Source organism: Manacus candei, unplaced genomic scaffold (assembly GCF_025592945.1).
Source record: "Manacus candei isolate 608988 ecotype Guabito, Panama unplaced genomic scaffold, ASM2559294v1 h1tg000009l, whole genome shotgun sequence".
NCBI classification, from domain to species: domain Eukaryota; kingdom Metazoa; phylum Chordata; class Aves; order Passeriformes; family Pipridae; genus Manacus; species Manacus candei.
This window is the reverse complement of record NW_026138057.1, coordinates 2837232-2852286: the sequence shown is the minus strand read 5'-3', so window position 1 is coordinate 2852286 and position 15055 is coordinate 2837232. Positions and strand designations below refer to the sequence as shown.

At 52.4% G+C, this 15055-nt stretch overlaps 3 protein-coding genes across 6 annotated transcripts; 1 reads left to right on the top strand and 2 right to left on the bottom strand.

The window, feature by feature from the left end:
• Window positions 1-250: 250 nt before the first annotated feature.
• On the bottom strand, window positions 251-2599 carry LOC127466361 (prolactin-releasing peptide receptor-like). The gene is made up of 2 exons (XM_051777089.1): window positions 2446-2599; window positions 251-1392 (listed from the first exon to the last, which is right to left on the bottom strand). The coding sequence occupies exon 2, from the start codon at window positions 1337-1339 to the stop codon at window positions 254-256; it is 1086 nt and encodes a 361-aa protein (XP_051633049.1). The 5' UTR covers window positions 1340-1392; window positions 2446-2599; the 3' UTR covers window positions 251-253.
• A 3725-nt stretch (window positions 2600-6324) lies between these two features.
• CCDC32 (coiled-coil domain containing 32) lies at window positions 6325-10095 on the bottom strand. Of its 3 annotated transcripts, none has more exons than XM_051777172.1 (4): window positions 10049-10095; window positions 9466-9703; window positions 8572-8728; window positions 6325-7038 (listed from the first exon to the last, which is right to left on the bottom strand). In XM_051777172.1, the coding sequence occupies exons 2-4, from the start codon at window positions 9692-9694 to the stop codon at window positions 6900-6902; spliced, it is 525 nt and encodes a 174-aa protein (XP_051633132.1). In that variant the 5' UTR covers window positions 9695-9703; window positions 10049-10095; the 3' UTR covers window positions 6325-6899. The 3 variants fall into 3 exon arrangements, with proteins under 3 accessions (XP_051633132.1, XP_051633130.1, XP_051633133.1); XM_051777170.1 differs by lacking the exon at window positions 10049-10095 and adding an exon at window positions 9820-10008; XM_051777173.1 differs by lacking the exons at window positions 6325-7038; window positions 10049-10095 and adding an exon at window positions 9820-10023 and having other exon boundaries at window positions 8568-8728.
• Window positions 10096-10195: 100 nt separating this feature from the next.
• LOC127466388 (protein-L-isoaspartate(D-aspartate) O-methyltransferase-like) lies at window positions 10196-14848 on the top strand. 2 transcript variants are annotated; one of them, XM_051777135.1, is made up of 9 exons: window positions 10196-10248; window positions 10343-10477; window positions 11274-11378; window positions 11655-11686; window positions 12098-12202; window positions 12824-12944; window positions 13080-13165; window positions 14005-14174; window positions 14466-14848. In XM_051777135.1, exons 2-9 carry the CDS (start codon window positions 10363-10365, stop codon window positions 14476-14478), a joined length of 747 nt encoding a protein of 248 aa, XP_051633095.1. In that variant the 5' UTR covers window positions 10196-10248; window positions 10343-10362; the 3' UTR covers window positions 14479-14848. The 2 variants fall into 2 exon arrangements, with proteins under 2 accessions (XP_051633095.1, XP_051633096.1); XM_051777136.1 differs by lacking the exons at window positions 10196-10248; window positions 14466-14848 and having other exon boundaries at window positions 10255-10477; window positions 13776-14092.
• The last annotated feature ends 207 nt before the right edge of the window (window positions 14849-15055 follow it).

Here is a 15055-nt window from a genome sequence, read left to right as displayed (position 1 = left end):
CCTGGGCTAGAGGAAGGCATCCCTGCCCGTGGCAGGAGGGTTGGAATGAGAAGAGCTTTAAGGTCCCTTCTGACCCAAACCATTCTATAATTCTAGGACAGAAAGCCTGTCAGTTTTGTTGCCTTTCCAGGCACGAGAGACTTTTCTGGGAGCAGCAACAAACCAGCCCAACCAGCAGCCACCTCCTACACCCAGTGTACAGCCAAGCACCCACCAGGTCTGAAAGCAAACCCTCTCCCTTGAGGTCCTCCAGCTAAGATAACCTGGTTTGCAAAGCCATCTTATCCGAGGCGCTGGTGGGAGCATCTGCCAGGGTGGAGCAGGTGTTGAACCGGGAGGCCTTGCAGGACACGGTGCCAGAGCTCTTCTTCTTGCGGTGGAAGTAGCTGCTGAGGTGGAACCAGAACTTGTCGTGGAGGGAGGCGTAGATGAAAGGGTTGTAGCAGGCGGAGCTCATGGCAATCAGGTGGCACGAGACCTGGATGACGTTGACATACCTCTTGTCCAGGATGGTGAACTCCTCGTCGATGTCCCGGATGAAGTTGACCACCTGGAGAGGGAGCCAGCAGATGGCAAAACAGACCACGGAGACGGTGAGCACCCGGAAGGTCTTCTGCTTGGTCCTGGTCCACTTGTCCTGGCAGCGATAGGCAGCGCCCGGCACGTTCCTCCTGCGCAGGCGGTAGGTGATGGCACAGAAGGAGACGGACACCGCCAGCAGCGGGAGCAGGTAGGACAGGAGGAGCATCAGGCACGAGTAGAGCAGCCGCTCCCTCTCCTCGTGCCTCCAGAACTCCTCACAGATGATCATGTCGTGGCCGATGGCATTGAGGTCCAGGTAGTGGGTGTGCAGCGAGGTGGGGACGGAGGCCACGATGGAGAGCAGCCAAATGCAGGCCACGAGGCACACGCAGGCCCTGCGGCCGATCCGCCTGCGGATCGGATACGCCACCACCACGTAGCGGTCGATGGCGATGGCCGTGAGGGACAGCACGGACACGAACACGGTGGCAGCCTGCAGCAGGGTGACAAAGTGGCACATGAACGCGCCGAAGAGCCACCCCCGCGCCTCGAAGGCGTAGGACACGGTGAGGGGGACGCAGGCCAGGCACATGACGAAGTCGGCCACCGCCAGGTTCCCGATCAGGAAGTTGGTGGTGCAGTGCAGCTTCTTGGTGAGAGCGATGAGCAGGATGAGGAAGAGGTTCCCGGTGCAGGCCACGGCCACCAGCGTGGCGTAGAGCGGGATGAAGAGCGGCTTCAGCTCCAGGAGCAGGTCCAGGCCGGTGAAGAGGGGGACTGTGCTGTTGTGCCAGGAGTCGTTGGGCAGCTGAGCCATGGGAGCCCCTGTGGCCGATGCGGCTTCTCCACACCTCGAAGTCAAGCAGAGCCCTGGAGGGGAGAGAAACGCGTGTGGGTTGAACTTCAGGGCAGAAGGAGCTGTCCCCAGCGTCCAGGTCCTCCTGCACAGCCCCTGGCAGGGAGCAAAGTTGGGAAGCTGGCTGTGAAATGGTTAATCAGCCAGCCCAGATCTGCGGGGAGCTGCCAGTTTGGGGCAGCAGGACCCGGAAAGCAGCTCCGGAAGCCTCATGGAGGCAGAAATAAAAGGCAGTTCTGCATTTCTCGCTTTTCATTTACCCCAGTTAATTCCACCCCGACCCCGTCAGCCTCCGCCCACCCGGCTGGGCAGGAGGGTCCTTTCTATCCCCTGCACTCCCGTGTCTCTCCCTGCCGGCCCCATTCCCCCATCCTGCTGGATTATTTCACCCCCTTAAGTTATTTCTCCACCATCCACGGAACTTCGGCTTCTCCTGTCTTTCCCTGTAGCAGCTGGGCTGGGAGGGACAGAAGGAGGAAGGGAATGCCTGGTTCCCTGGGAACCTCCACAAACCCGCTCACAGAAGCACAGAGGGGATGCGGTCAAATATATGCCAGCAGAAAGTGTATGGAAATGAAGAATTCCCCTCCAGGACCCTTCTCTTGGACCCCACGGTGTCAAAATTAATGTTTCATTCCCCTCACTAGAATCTGAACAGTCTTTTTCCCCCAGTGGAGTGTCAAACCAGCATTAATTAAGTAACCCCTGTAATTAACCGAGGGATACTGTGGTTTTCTGCACCCCGGCTGTACAGGCAGAGCGCACGCTGTGGTATCACAGCTCCGGGTCCCCGTGCCCTGCCCGGGCCGGGAACACAAAAATCATCCGGAAACTTGCAGCCGAGGAGCCAAAATGCTCATTAACTATTAGAGAATGAAAATTCCGAAGCTCGGTTGAACTCTTTAATTCTGCCTCATGCCCCCGCAGGAGCCGAACCAGCCCTTCTGTGCTTCGCCAGGGTCCCGCTCCCACTCCGGTACAAGCTGAACCCCGCGGCTCTGTCTGGTTTTTGGGGTGGTCCCGGTCTCTGTCTGTCTGTCCCAGCCCCGGTCCCGGAGCGCTCTTACCTGCCGGGGGTCCGTGGTGCTCCGGGCTGGGAGCCGCCCGCTGCCCGCCGCTGTTCCCGTGAGGACGAGGAGGAGCGTTCCCTTCGCGGGGTGATTTTCACCGGGAGGCTCCGGCACCGCCGCTCTCAGCGGGATTTTTGTGTTGTTGGGGTTTTTTTTGTCCTGTTTTGTCTTTTATTTTTTATTTATTTTTTTTTTTTTGCCCTCCCGCTTCCTGAGCCTTTCAGTCCCGGAGGGACAGGACGTTCCCACCCGCGGTGTCGCAGGTGCTGGGGGGGACGCGCACATCCCTCCGCCCCGCATCGCGCGTGGAGCCGCATCCCGCCCCCCGGCCCGGCGGGGAGCCCCGGGAGGGGCTGCGGGGCCTCATCCAGGGCATTCCCCAGGCTGCAAAGGAGGGGAAGGCGCAGGGGGGACGGGGCGGGCGCAGGGACCGCGCGGGGCTCCCGGGGGTCGGCAGCGGCCGCCCCGTCGGGGGATCCCAGGGGCGAGCAAAAAGGGGGAAAAGTGGTTGTGGGGCAAGGGCAGGGTGGGCTGAGGGTGGTCCAGCCGTTGGGAATTGCCCCACATGAGAACGGGAACCAGGGCTGGACACTGTTGGTCATTTTTAGCTCTTCTTCTTTTCTTTTTCCTTTGAAGGAAACCCAAACCTTTGCTTCTCCACAGGCATCTCTTTGAAGCCTGAGGCAATAATTCCGATTTTCCCTGGGATAAGTGTGCAGTCCAGGGCTAATGGATTTTTACCGTGATCCTGATCCAGAGCCAGTCGCTGCCTGTCAGCTCCATTTCCTTTAGAAGTCTCTGATTCCACATGCAAGATTTCTTCATCTTTTCCCTCATATCTTACTTAAATAGGGGAACATTAAAAATACTCATCATCCATTGGTATTTTTTGGGGGTAAGAGGGGTGGAAATTGTCAGAGCAGTCACTGAAGTTCTGCAAAATTGAGAGTTTTGGTGCGGGGCAGTGATTAATTCATCCCAATCTGACGGAGCTGGGCTGGTTATTAAAGCTGCCCGAGCTGAGCCAGGGGCTCGTCCCTGTCAAATAATCAGCAGGAGAAAAAAATCATCTTTGTCTCTGTATCAGCGCCTGGCGAGAGCTGCTGGTAATTTTAAAGAGCAGAACAGTCAGATAAGGAGAGCCAGAGGCTGCTTTGGGAGGAGAGCTGGGCTCTGGAGCTGCCAGCAGGATGAGGAGTCACTGGGTGCCTGGGACAGGGCACGTGCACCCCGAGGCAGCCACAGGCTCCATCCCTGTCCGGCTGTGCCATGGCCAAAGTGACCTGGCTGCAGCACTGGGAGCTCTTCCCTCTGCATGGGCTTAGCCTGGAAAAACCTTCTTTGACCTAATCTTTGCTGCTTCCAGACCCTGCAGGAAAAGTCACTCTTATTCCCAAAGCTCGTAGTGCCTGCACCAGGGGCTTGGCTCAGGGGTACAAGAATGGGTTGGAAAGCTGCAGCCCACCCTGACGGTTCCCAGTTGGAGAGCTGGAGCCGCTGGAAGCATCCCAGTGTCCCTCCCACCCTGTACAGATGATTGACAGGAATCAGTTGGCTGTGATTTTATCCTTTCCTTTGTCGCCAGGGTGGTTTTCAGAAAGAACCGCAGGTTTTCCTAATCCAGATCCTTGAGAGCTTGTCAATTCCAGAGCAGGATGGGATATTTAATGGCCACAAGCTGAAGGAGGGAAGGTTTAGATGGGATATTAGGAAGAAATCCTTCCCTGTGAGGGTGGGGAGGCCCTGGCACAGGTTGCCCAGAGAAGCTGTGGCTGCCCCATCCCTGGAAGTGTCCAAGGCCAGGTTGGACAGGGCTTGGAGCAACCTGGGCTAGTGGAAGGTGTCCCTGCCCATGGCAGGGGGGTAGAATGAGATGAGCTTTTGGGTCCCTTCCAACCCAAACTATTCTGGGATTCTGTGATTCTCAGCATCACCACAGGGTGCTGCCAGCTCATGCTTCTGCGGGATCGATTCCCTCAGCCCTAGCTCATGGTGAACACCCTTTTTCCCCTGTTTGGGTGGGTGGGAGCCTTTCCTGGCTGCCCAAAGTGCTCCCCCAGCCGGGCAGTACCTGCAGCCCTGCCCTCACCTCGCTCTGATGAGGCAGCAGGTGAATTGGGTTAGATTTCATTTGGAAAGCAAAGCCCCGGCAGGCTGGCGTTGTGTCACCACACCAGGGTGATCCGAATCTCCCTGGGCTCTGAGGGGGCACAGAAATGCAGCTTCCTGTGGAAAAAAAGGTAAAACATTGTCTTTAACAGGTACCAAGAGGAGGGGGGCTGATGTTTCCTCTGTGATTACTCATTTCTCACGCCTGGGAAATCATGCCCTGTGTCTCGCTGGCAGGTCTGTGCTTGTGCCTCGCGGGCTGGATGTGATGCTTTCAGACACCAGTGCTGCAGATCTGCCTGCACTGGCTGAGAATTGGCCTTTTCTGTCACTGATGGATCTTTTGGGTTAAATTGTTAAAAACAGGCTGCCCAGGGCAGTGGTGGAGTCACCAGCCCTGGGAGGGGTCTAAAAGCTGTGTGGATGTGGCACTTGGGGACATGGTTTAGTGGTGGGCTTGGCACTGCTGGGGTTGGACTGGATGATCTCAGAGGGCTTTTCCAACCTAAATGGTTCTGTGACCTTCCTCTGTGGGAATTATTTCCACAGATAGAAAGGCTGGTGTTGCTGTGGGAGCAAAAACCAATCCTAGTGAGGCTGCTGGTTGTACCCAAAATTTGTTTGAGTTTGTTTTTCCTAAAATAAACCACTTTACTTGGAGGTAAAGTCCTTGCTACTCAAAGCATGCGTGGCATCACCAATTGCAACAACGCTGCTCAGACATACCACGCTGCTTTTCACAGTTTCAGTGATCTTGTAAAGGAGTTTTTGAGGGTTTTTTTAATGGTGATATAAGTACAGACCCACCCCAAGTCTATATTTCATATTATCATTTAATGATCTATAATTAGAGTTATATAATTCTAAATTATATTTATTATATATGGGAGGCGGAAAAAAAGCTCTATCTAAGGAATTAATTAATTTAAGGAAATTATTGTTTACTCTTTGCAATGATCAGTTGGATTGATTTTCTTTTGTCCTACATGTTTCCACGGAGCAGGTCAGAGAATCCTGGAATGGGTATTATTTTTACAAATGAAATGGTAAGAGCTGCTCCCTCAGGTCCTTTCTCCAGAGGAAATGGTCGGTGATGTGGATCTGGAGTTCTTCCAGGTACAGTTCTTTAGGAAGCACTTCTTTCTCAGGTACCTTTAGGAATATATAAAATAACATAAACTGTCCAGAGGTGACCGGGAGAGCAGCACCATTTATGCACAGAGACAGGAAACTGGGAAGGTCTAGAAAGAATTTACTCTTAAAGATGTATTTCCAAACAGGTACATAATGAACACGGGATGAATCTGGTGTGGATAAACTCCTAGAGCCACAATTTCTCTTCAGGAGCTCTGACAGGCGTGTGCTGCTTCCCTCTACCGACCCCCAGTGTCGGTGCCGAGGTGGAACACACGGATCAACCAAAAATCAGCACAGAAACTACAGATTCTTCAATTAGTAAAGGGAAATAACCCTCTGCAGAGCTAAACGGGGTAAAAAACCCCCAGTTAAATACCAAATGTACTTCAATTCAGAGAATTCTATGCAAGTCTGTGATGAAAAGCAGCTGTTTGTGGCCTCCCTGGTTATCACTCTTGGTTTCTTGATACAGAATCTCAGCTGACTCTCTTTGGGGAGGCTGAAGGGATAAAGAACAGGTACAAAATGACAAACAAGAGGAAAAATACTCCCCTTCCAGTCTATAATAGAGAGTTTGGGTAATAAGGTAGGGTATTAGGGGGTACTAGGGAATGTGAAATAGGTACAACATCAATGCCACCATCAATTTATTGATTGCAGTGAGAGCTTCCTGCAGGGTCCAAAATTCACAGGGGTGAAAAGGATCTGTCTTCCTGGGGCAACTCACACTGAAACAGGGAAGATCTGGAGAAAACACCCCAAGTGGACTTGGCAGGAGAGGAAAAAAATGCCCAAGTGAGTAATAAACAGGAAGAAGACAGGAAGAAGCGATTCAGTGGTTTTCTCTGCTCTGCTCTAGACCGTGGTGTTTTCTGATCCCCCTCAACAACTGCTGTGTTTATTTTGTTTAATGTGTCTCCTGGTGGATTCCAAACAACCCACATCCAGGCTGGAATGATGAGGTGGCTGCAGGCTGGGAGAAGATCAGAGTGGGGTTTCACTTCAGCTGTGTCACAGGCGCTCCCTCTTGTCCTTACCGACGTCAGTCGCCGTCTCTGGAGCTCCAGAGCTGGAATTTCGTCTGTTGGGGGGGTTCTTTTTGCTTCTTAAACCACTGACAATTTGCTCTGTGCCCTCCTCCCTGTTATCACTATGGCTGGGAACAACTTCCTGAGGGCTGGGGCAAGAGGCAGCTCTGGGGGCCCTCACTGCTCCGCAGCCGGAGGCTCTTCCTCGTTCTCCTGCTTCTCCGGCTGCGGTTCCGGCGGGATGAGGCACTGCACCTCCTCGGAGCTGATGGCCACCTTGTCAGGCTGCAGCCAGCGCTTCAGGTGCTCCAGAGTGCTGGGGGACAGAGACACACACACTGAGAGCAGGCAGCAACAAAGCCTCGCAGGAGCGCGCGGAAGCAGTGACGGGAAAAGCCTCCACAGGTAGTCCCTGCCCCTCTGTGGGTATTCCTGTTCCCACAGGTGAGGTCTAGCACTGGATTGATCCGTATCCCAGAGGAGCAAGCAGAATCTGGCATTCTACAAAGCCACTCTGCTGCAGTTGGGCTTTATACACTCTGGTTAGAAAAGCTTTATGCTCTGATTTTTCTCAGTGTAAAGGATTCTTTTCAACCTTTACACATTTGGAAGTTCTCTGATGTCAGTCCGATGCCAAAGATTCCAACTCAATCAAACTGCCAGAGGGCAAGGTTAGATGGGATATTGGGAAGAAATCCTTCCCTGTGAGGGTGGTGAGGCCCTGGCACAGGTTGCCCAGAGAAGCTGTGGCTGCCCCATCCCTGGAAGTGTCCAAGGCCAGGTTGGACGGGGCTTGGAGCAACCTGGGCTAGTGGAAGGTGTCCCTGCCCATGGCAGGGGGTGGAATGAGATGGCCTTTTGGGTCCCTTCCAACCCAAACCATTCTGTGCATTTCCAGCTTTCTGGGCTGGAAAAAAAAAAACAACCTTGTGTTCAAACCAACCAAGCCCCCAACTGCCTCTTTGTGATGAAGATCAGGAAACACAGGGGGGAAGGGAAGGGCACAAAACCAAAGCAGGAAGCACATCCAAAACCGTGTGAGTGTTAATAACACCAGAAGGCTAAAGAACACCTATAACCCTAAAAATCTAATAACCTAGCTCTGCGTGCTTAAAAGTTAAGGCTTGTTTAATTACATTGGTGGGTGGGACTCAAAACTTCAGCACCGTTCAGGAGTGACCTCTAACTTCATAGTCAAATTCTAGGGACTAAAATTCTTTCATGGATAACATCCCCAGCCTTTAAAAACAGTAGAAAGAGCACATAAAGGCTTGGTTTTAAATATAAATCCCCCTGAAGTCAACTGGCCAGAGAAAGACTCTGAAACCTCCTTATAAACACGGATTAATTTTCATAGTTAATTTCCCAAACTGGCTTAAATAGATTTTCTTCAAGGGAGAGATTGTCAGCCAGAAGCAATCATGGAAAGTGTCAGCTGAGAAAGGAGGAATTTGGAGAGCGCTCCAAGTGATTGGGAAGGGGAGATTGCTGAGGAAGAGTGCTCTCATCTTAATTCCTTCATCGTCCATGAGAGGGTAATGGGTGGGAGAGCAGAAGCACTGTAAGAGTGGCATGGATGGGAAATCTCATCCCAGGACTGGCACCAACCCTGTAATGACCCCTAAATCCCAACCTGAGACACACGGGACATTCTTTCCTCTGCTCCATTCCTTCCTCTGCTCCACTTGCTCCGTGTGTTCCCTCTAGGCCAGCCCAAGATCCTTCAGGAAGCCCGTGGCAGCCTCTGGGAGCTGCAGGGGGGTGGTATTTCCCTGTAATGGCCTGACAAACCCTTACTCTGGCTTTCAAGAGGTGAGTATTGACCCCTTCTCCCCGACTCGCCCGTTACCTCTCGTCAGCGTCGTGGCCCTCCACGTAACATTCCGCCTCAAACTTCTCCTGCAGGAACCTGTCCCAGCACTCCTTCTTGGCCTGGGACAGCGTGCGCAGCATGTCCTTGGAGGTCACCTCCTGGGACAAGCCCTTGATCCTCATCAGTCTCCTCTCTGCGAAGAGAGGAGGGGTCTTTATTTAATTTTCGTTGATTTCTTTTTTTTTTTTTCCCCTGAAGGGAAAGAAGAGAAGGGTCTGGACTTCTCTATCCAAAAAAAAGTAAGTTGGGTTAACTTTTCAAGGCTAATTTCTATTTTAAAAGTCATTTCCACCCCTGTATTTCAAGCCTGCACGATTCTATTTCTTGCATGCACACAAGGTGAAATTTTTAGGTGATGCTTCTGAAGGAAATAAGGTTTATGCAAATCAGTTAACTCTGCCCATTTTGGATTTTAATAACAGTTACTGCTCAGTTTCCATGAAATCACACAGGAGGGCACAGAACTCGCAGGCACTGAGTTCCTGTAATTTTCATGCAAACTGGAATATAAATCAACACTCATTGCACTGCTGAGTGCACTGTAAAACAGCAGTGAAGGCAAGATGGAAGCTTTAGCAGAAACAAAAGCTTAAAGATCCACTTCTGCCACCCTTTCTCCTTCCTTGCCGCTGTATGCAGCCTCCAAATTATTGAGGGGGGGTTAAAGCCCAAATTTTTTAGCTTTTACTTGATAAAAAGTTGCTTTCTGTGGCAAAGCTGAAGAAGCTCTGAGTGAGCTTCACATTTGCCACGAGTGCAGTAGGGGAAAGGAGTCAGATTCTCCACGAAACAGCTGGGGGACCTTCTGAGCAGAGCACTGCCACGCAGACAGAGGTGTCACCAGGCCCCTCGGCGGCGGGGGACACTCACCCAGGGATGCCAGGTACACCTCGGAGTCGTTCAGGGGTGCCCAGGGCTTCAGGCTGGGGCGGGGAGAGCCACCGGATCCGCTGCCCTGGGCGTAGGAGTCCGTGAAGGAGTCTGTGAAGGCATCGCCGCTGTCCTTGAGCTCGGGATGGGGCAGACAGGAGCAGATCTCGGCCCAGAGGTCCTCGCTGGACCGGGGCACCACGGAGTCCGCGCTCTCCATCATCCTCATCCTGGAGTCCTGGGATGGGGGAATAAACGGTGAGCACCGAGCAGAAACCCCCGCCCAGGCCTCCCCCGTCAGTCTTCCTCGGCCCAAGTCACGTCGGCGGGCGTTTCAGGGAATTCTCATCCCACCGGGAAGCCTGGCCGCCCTCCGGGAAGCGGTGACACGCTCCAGGGTGTCGCACCCAGGGAGACCCCTTGGGGGACAGACGGGCGGTCCCCGGCCGGCACCTCACTCCCTCCGCCCCTTCCCGCGGAACGCCGTGTCCCCCCCGCTTTCCAGGACGCTTTCCGGGACGCGGAGGGGACACGGAGGGGCCGCGGAGGGGACACGGAGGGGCCGCGCCGGTCCCACACTCACCGCACGGCGCACACGGGAAGCCGCCGCAGCTTCACCCTGCGCGTCACCGGCGCCCGGGGCTGACCAATCGCCGCGCGCCGCCGGCAGGGACAAGGCGCCCATTGGTCCGCAGCGCGGGGGTTCGGCAGGGTGGGCGGGGCGCGCTGACGCCGCCGCGGCGCCATGTTGGGGAAGGGCGGAAGTTGCCCCGGGCGGCGCAGGTGAGCCCGTGTCACATTCCCAGCGGTTTAGTGAGGGCGGGACAGCGGGAAAGGGGGAGTTTCGGGGTGGCTCTGAACCCCCTTCTCTCCGCAGGCCGCTGCTGTGCCCGTGGGATGAGCCGCCTGCCGCGCCGCGCGGTGCTGGCACTCATGGGACTGCTGTTCGCCCGGACCATGGCCTGGACATCCAGCGGGAAGACACACGCGGAGCTGGTCAACAACCTCTACAGTGAGTCCCAGCAGGATCCGCTGGAATGCCAGTGTACGGATATTTAATGCCAGTGCACGGATGTTTAGTGTGACGCTGTTCACTCTGAAGGGCTGGGGTTGATATTCCTGAATTTCGGCCTTTGTCCCAGCCTGAACTCGTTCTATTTATAACCAGAGACAAGGTGTTACGCCAGAAAGGGCAGGAAAGCCTCTGCACGCTTTCCTTCCCTGCCTCTGGAAGTGTGTGACGCCCTTTAAAGAGTTGCACCTCGGAGCCTGTGGGTGCTGCCGAATGTCCTGGACACCCAGGCTGTGCCTTCAGCCCCGGGGGTCGGAGCTCCTGGTGCCCGGCGCTCCCGCTCCGCTCCGGACAGCGGGCTGGGACACACACAGAGGTAGCTCTGAGCTTCCCCTGCCGCTGGAGCTGGTTAGTCCCTGCCAGAATTCGCCCAGAAAGGCTGGAAGGGACGTGGAATGTCTCTGGAGCAGTCGCTCTTCAGTTCACTGCGGAAAACTGAGCTGGAGTCTCTGTTTTTTGGAATGCAACGTGACTCCATTTGTCTCCCATTACACGTGGCAGTGCCAGAAATGTTGATGCAGGTCACCACCACCCTCTGGGGATGGGCTGCTGGCTGGGACCGTAGTGGAAATGGGAAAGGATGTCCTTCCATTGGCATTTGTTTTCTGTCCCTCTCACATTGAGGCTGAATTCCCCCAGATCCACAAACTCCCTGAACATGCTTCCCCTTTCAGATCTCCTCTTGCTGGTGTGGTGAGGGTTTCAGTCCTGCCTGTCTCTCTCCCTTCCTTCCCAGAAAAAGGGATTGTTAAGTCCCAGCGAGTCTTCGATGTGCTGCTGGCCACGGACAGAGGTCACTACATCAAGTATTACCCGTACATGGATTCTCCTCAATCCATTGGTGAGTCATTTTGGGAAAAGCTCTAGCTGTGGAATCCCCATCCCTGGAAGTGTGCAAGGCCATGTTGGGTGGAGCTTGGGCATCCTGGGCTAGTGGAAGGTGTGTCTGCCCATGGCAGGGGGTGGAATGAGATGAGCTTTAAAGTCTCTTCCAACCCAAACCATCCTGGGATTCTGTGAAATTCTATTTTTAGGGGAAGGTGTGGGAGAACTAAGGACTGTTCCCATGGGCAATTTTATTCTTTATCAAACAACTTTGTCACCTGTTTCCTTTTAGGCTACAAGGCCACGATCAGCGCCCCACACATGGTAAGATGAAAACTCTTCACTTCAAACAGAAATGGAAGGAATTGTTTATTTCCCTTTTTATATTTCATTTTTCTTCAAGTACTGAAGTGGAACACATGATTATCCTGCTTGTTTCTTTAGGGATTTTTTGTTTTTAAGAGGAGTTTCCCTTATAATCTTTCAGTTGCTTTAAAAGTGGGCTTAGGTGGGAATTCTGTGTTGTCCATTTTTTCCCTTCGCTGTTTCACATGTAATTCCTGAGCCTCTTCCTAAGTGTGGCTCTGCCAAAAGACCTTCCAGGTCTGACCCTTGAGTTTCACTCTGGAAGTGTCAGGCACAGGGCCAGGTGTGCTGGGATTAAATTGGAGAACAAGGAAAAAGGGTAGGAGAGGAGACTAACCCGGGCTGTTTCCCACCTCCATGTCCACACAGCATGCCCACGCCCTGGAGCTGCTCAAGGATCAGCTGGTGGAAGGTGCCAAGGCGCTGGATGTGGGATCTGGAAGTGGATACCTCACTGCATGCTTTGCCAGGATGGTGAGCTCACAGCACCCCATTCCCAGCTTGGACAGCGGGAATGTGCTCTTGGTGGGGAGAGCAGGAGGTGGGAGGAAGGGGAGTCTCTTCCCAGACCAGCTTGTACTGAGAACAAATACTTTTTTGGGATCTAATGGAGGCTGTATCTGCCATGAGATATTTTGTGTGTTTATCCACTGTGGATAGTCCACTGTGGGTTCCTTTTAGTTTATGTCTTCATTACTCACAGTCTGTTTCCTTGTTTTATAAACTCCTGGAATTATTTGCTGTGAAGTGCTAGAAAGCTGGTCAAGTTACTCAGGAGGATAATTAGTCAAGAACTTGCCATGGAAGCTGCTAATTCTACCAAATAATGATTTCTTTGGCAATGAAGGATTACTGGGAATCCTTGGAGACTTGGCAGTTAAGGACTACTGGGAATCCCCGTGGACAGTGTCTGTGTATCCCTTAAGCAGCTGATAGATTCCTCAGCCTTAAAATCAGGAGTATTTGCACCTCTTGTTCAGAAACTCTGCTCTGGAGCTTATGCCAGCTCCCCAATTCCCACTGCAACCTGCTCCAGCAAACACCTCTCTTTGATATGGGAGGTGCCAGGTGTTGGACTGATGTTGATCTTTCCAGACTGGCCCGACAGGGAAAGCTGTGGGAGTGGAGCACATCAAGGAGCTGGTGCACGAATCCATCCGCAACGTCCAGGAAGATGATCCGACGCTGCTCAGCTCCGGCCGCGTGAAGCTCGTGGGTGAGTTCCGTGCCATCCCGGGGTTCTCCTCTCCGGGAGCGCCTCGGCTCTGCTCCCCGAAGTCGTCCCAGTCTGCGTGGATGCTCTTGAGTTGCTGTGAGAACAAATCTTCCCCGCGTGTTTTCCCTCCCGCAGTTGGAGATGGCAGGCAGGGATACCCCGAGGAGGCTCCGTACGACGCGATCCACGTTGGAGCGGCCGCAGCGACCGTCCCCAAGGAGGTGAGAGTGGCCCTGCTGGGTGTCTCTACCTCTTTTTTTTGGTGAGAAAACTAATTAGGGAACCACTAGAAGCTTCTTATTTGTCGTGACCTTTCCAGCATGGCTTATTCCCAGTGTCTCTTTTTCTTTTTTTTGAGTTCTGCACGTTGCCAAAAACATCGGGATAAATCAGACTCTCTGATATTGGGATAAATCAAACTATCTCGGGATAAATCAAACTAATTTCAGTATTAGGAAGGAGGCATTGCTTTATTCAAAGCACCAGGTGCATGGGGATACTCCACCTAAATGCACACCGACTTTCAAAACTTTTCACTACTTACACATTTTAGCAAACAAAGAAATTACTGTTCGTGGGCTATAAATTACGTAATTCTCTTCATTAATTAATATTCTATCTTCTATTGGTTTCTTGCTTCTCGCGCTAATTAGTGCACATTTTCAGTCTTTTTATTATCTTTTAGGGTAGAGAGGGTTTCAGTACAATTGCTGAATTGTCGTCGTTAGTTTCTTCTTTATCTCAGGGTTCTGCAAAATGTCCTTGTGGTCTATAAATTCAGCATTCCCTGTGTCCAGTTTCAGCAATATATCCCATATTACTCTCCCCCAGGCTTTGTCCATTGAAGCACGTCAAGGATGTGTTACAGTTGTTCTAGCACAACTTAAAAGCTCCAGCAATTTTCCCAAACCATGTTCTCCCACAGCAGCAGCCTTGAAGAGCAGCCTCGCCAAATGCCGGCTGCAGTGGCAATTATGACTCATTAAAACGATTAGAAAAGTTCTTAGGAAGGTTGTGGTGTCGTTTCCGACGCGCTGACTCGGACTCCTGTGTCTCCCAGCTGCTGAATGAGCTGAAGCCGGGCGGGAGGCTGATCCTGCCCGTTGGGCCCGAGGAAGCGAACCAGGTCCTGATGCAGTACGACAAAACCAGCGACGGGCACATCGTGGAGACCCAGCTCATGGGCGTCATCTACGTCCCTCTGACTGACAAGGAGAAGCAGTGGCCTCGGTAAAGAGCTGCTCTTCCCCGAGGAACATTCCTTCTTCATCTGTCCCTCTGCTTGCTCTCCTCGGCTTTGCTGACCGAGTCCTGGATCCCTGGCAGATGTAAAAAAAAAAAAAAAAAGAAAAAGAGGAGGAAACAGCAGCTTGGCAGAGCAGGAGAGCAAGGGGGTGTTTCCCCTTGGATAGGGCTTGCCAACTTTTATTTCCTCTTTTCGTGGAGCCTGTGTGTGTTTGTAAACCCCATGTAATGCCATCGAGGAGCCGAGTAGTAACTGTTGGTTTTTCTTTGCCTCAGGGGTGAACTCTGACACATGGATGGATATCCCTAAAGGCACCTCAGAAAGCTCATGAGTGGGACTTAGGCCTGTAGATGGTCGGTATGGTTTTGCTTTTTAACGGAAATTTTATCCATGGATAAAGGGAAGGGAAGTTCTGCTTCAGCAGAGCTCATTCCGGAGGGATGGAGAACAGGGGCAGGACCAGAGAAGGCTCTTGGAGGCTACGGCAGCTTCCAGGAAGTGGATCCGGATAACTCCAGCTATCCTCTCCGATAAACTACAGATAACATCAGAGAATTCCAAAAGCAGGCAGGAATACTTAAACCTTCACTAAAACAGTTTTAATATCGACTACTCTGCTTAATGCTTGGTGAAAAGAAGTCACAGTTATTGTCTCAGAGCAATGAGACTGATTTGTGTGTTTTTAATTATGGGAGCATGTTCTCTTCTAGTTGTGCATCCACTAATTTAATCTTGGGCAGCAACACTGAATTTTGGGGTTAAGAAAAAATTCTCATTTCTTGGCTTTTTTCTCTTTGGGGTTATGAAAAATGCTAATTTCTTGTGGGTTCGGGTTTTTTTTTCCTCTTCAGGGCTAAGAAAAAAT

Coding starts and splice junctions, on each gene's coding strand:
- LOC127466361 (XM_051777089.1), bottom strand. CDS start 1,339: ATGGCTCAGCTGCCCAACGACTCCTGGCACAACAGCACAGTCCCCCTC.
- LOC127466388 (XM_051777135.1), top strand. CDS start 10,363: ATGAGCCGCCTGCCGCGCCGCGCGGTGCTGGCACTCATGGGACTGCTG. Junction 11,379..11,654: donor GGATTCTCCTCAATCCATTG/GTGAGTCATTTT, acceptor GTTTCCTTTTAG/GCTACAAGGCCACGATCAGC. Junction 11,687..12,097: donor CGATCAGCGCCCCACACATG/GTAAGATGAAAA, acceptor ATGTCCACACAG/CATGCCCACGCCCTGGAGCT.
- CCDC32 (XM_051777172.1), bottom strand. CDS start 9,694: ATGAGGATGATGGAGAGCGCGGACTCCGTGGTGCCCCGGTCCAGCGAG. Junction 8,729..9,465: donor GGTGTACCTGGCATCCCTGG/GTGAGTGTCCCC, acceptor CTCTCTTCGCAG/AGAGGAGACTGATGAGGATC. Junction 7,039..8,571: donor GGCCACGACGCTGACGAGAG/GTAACGGGCGAG, acceptor TCTGTCCCCCAG/CACTCTGGAGCACCTGAAGC.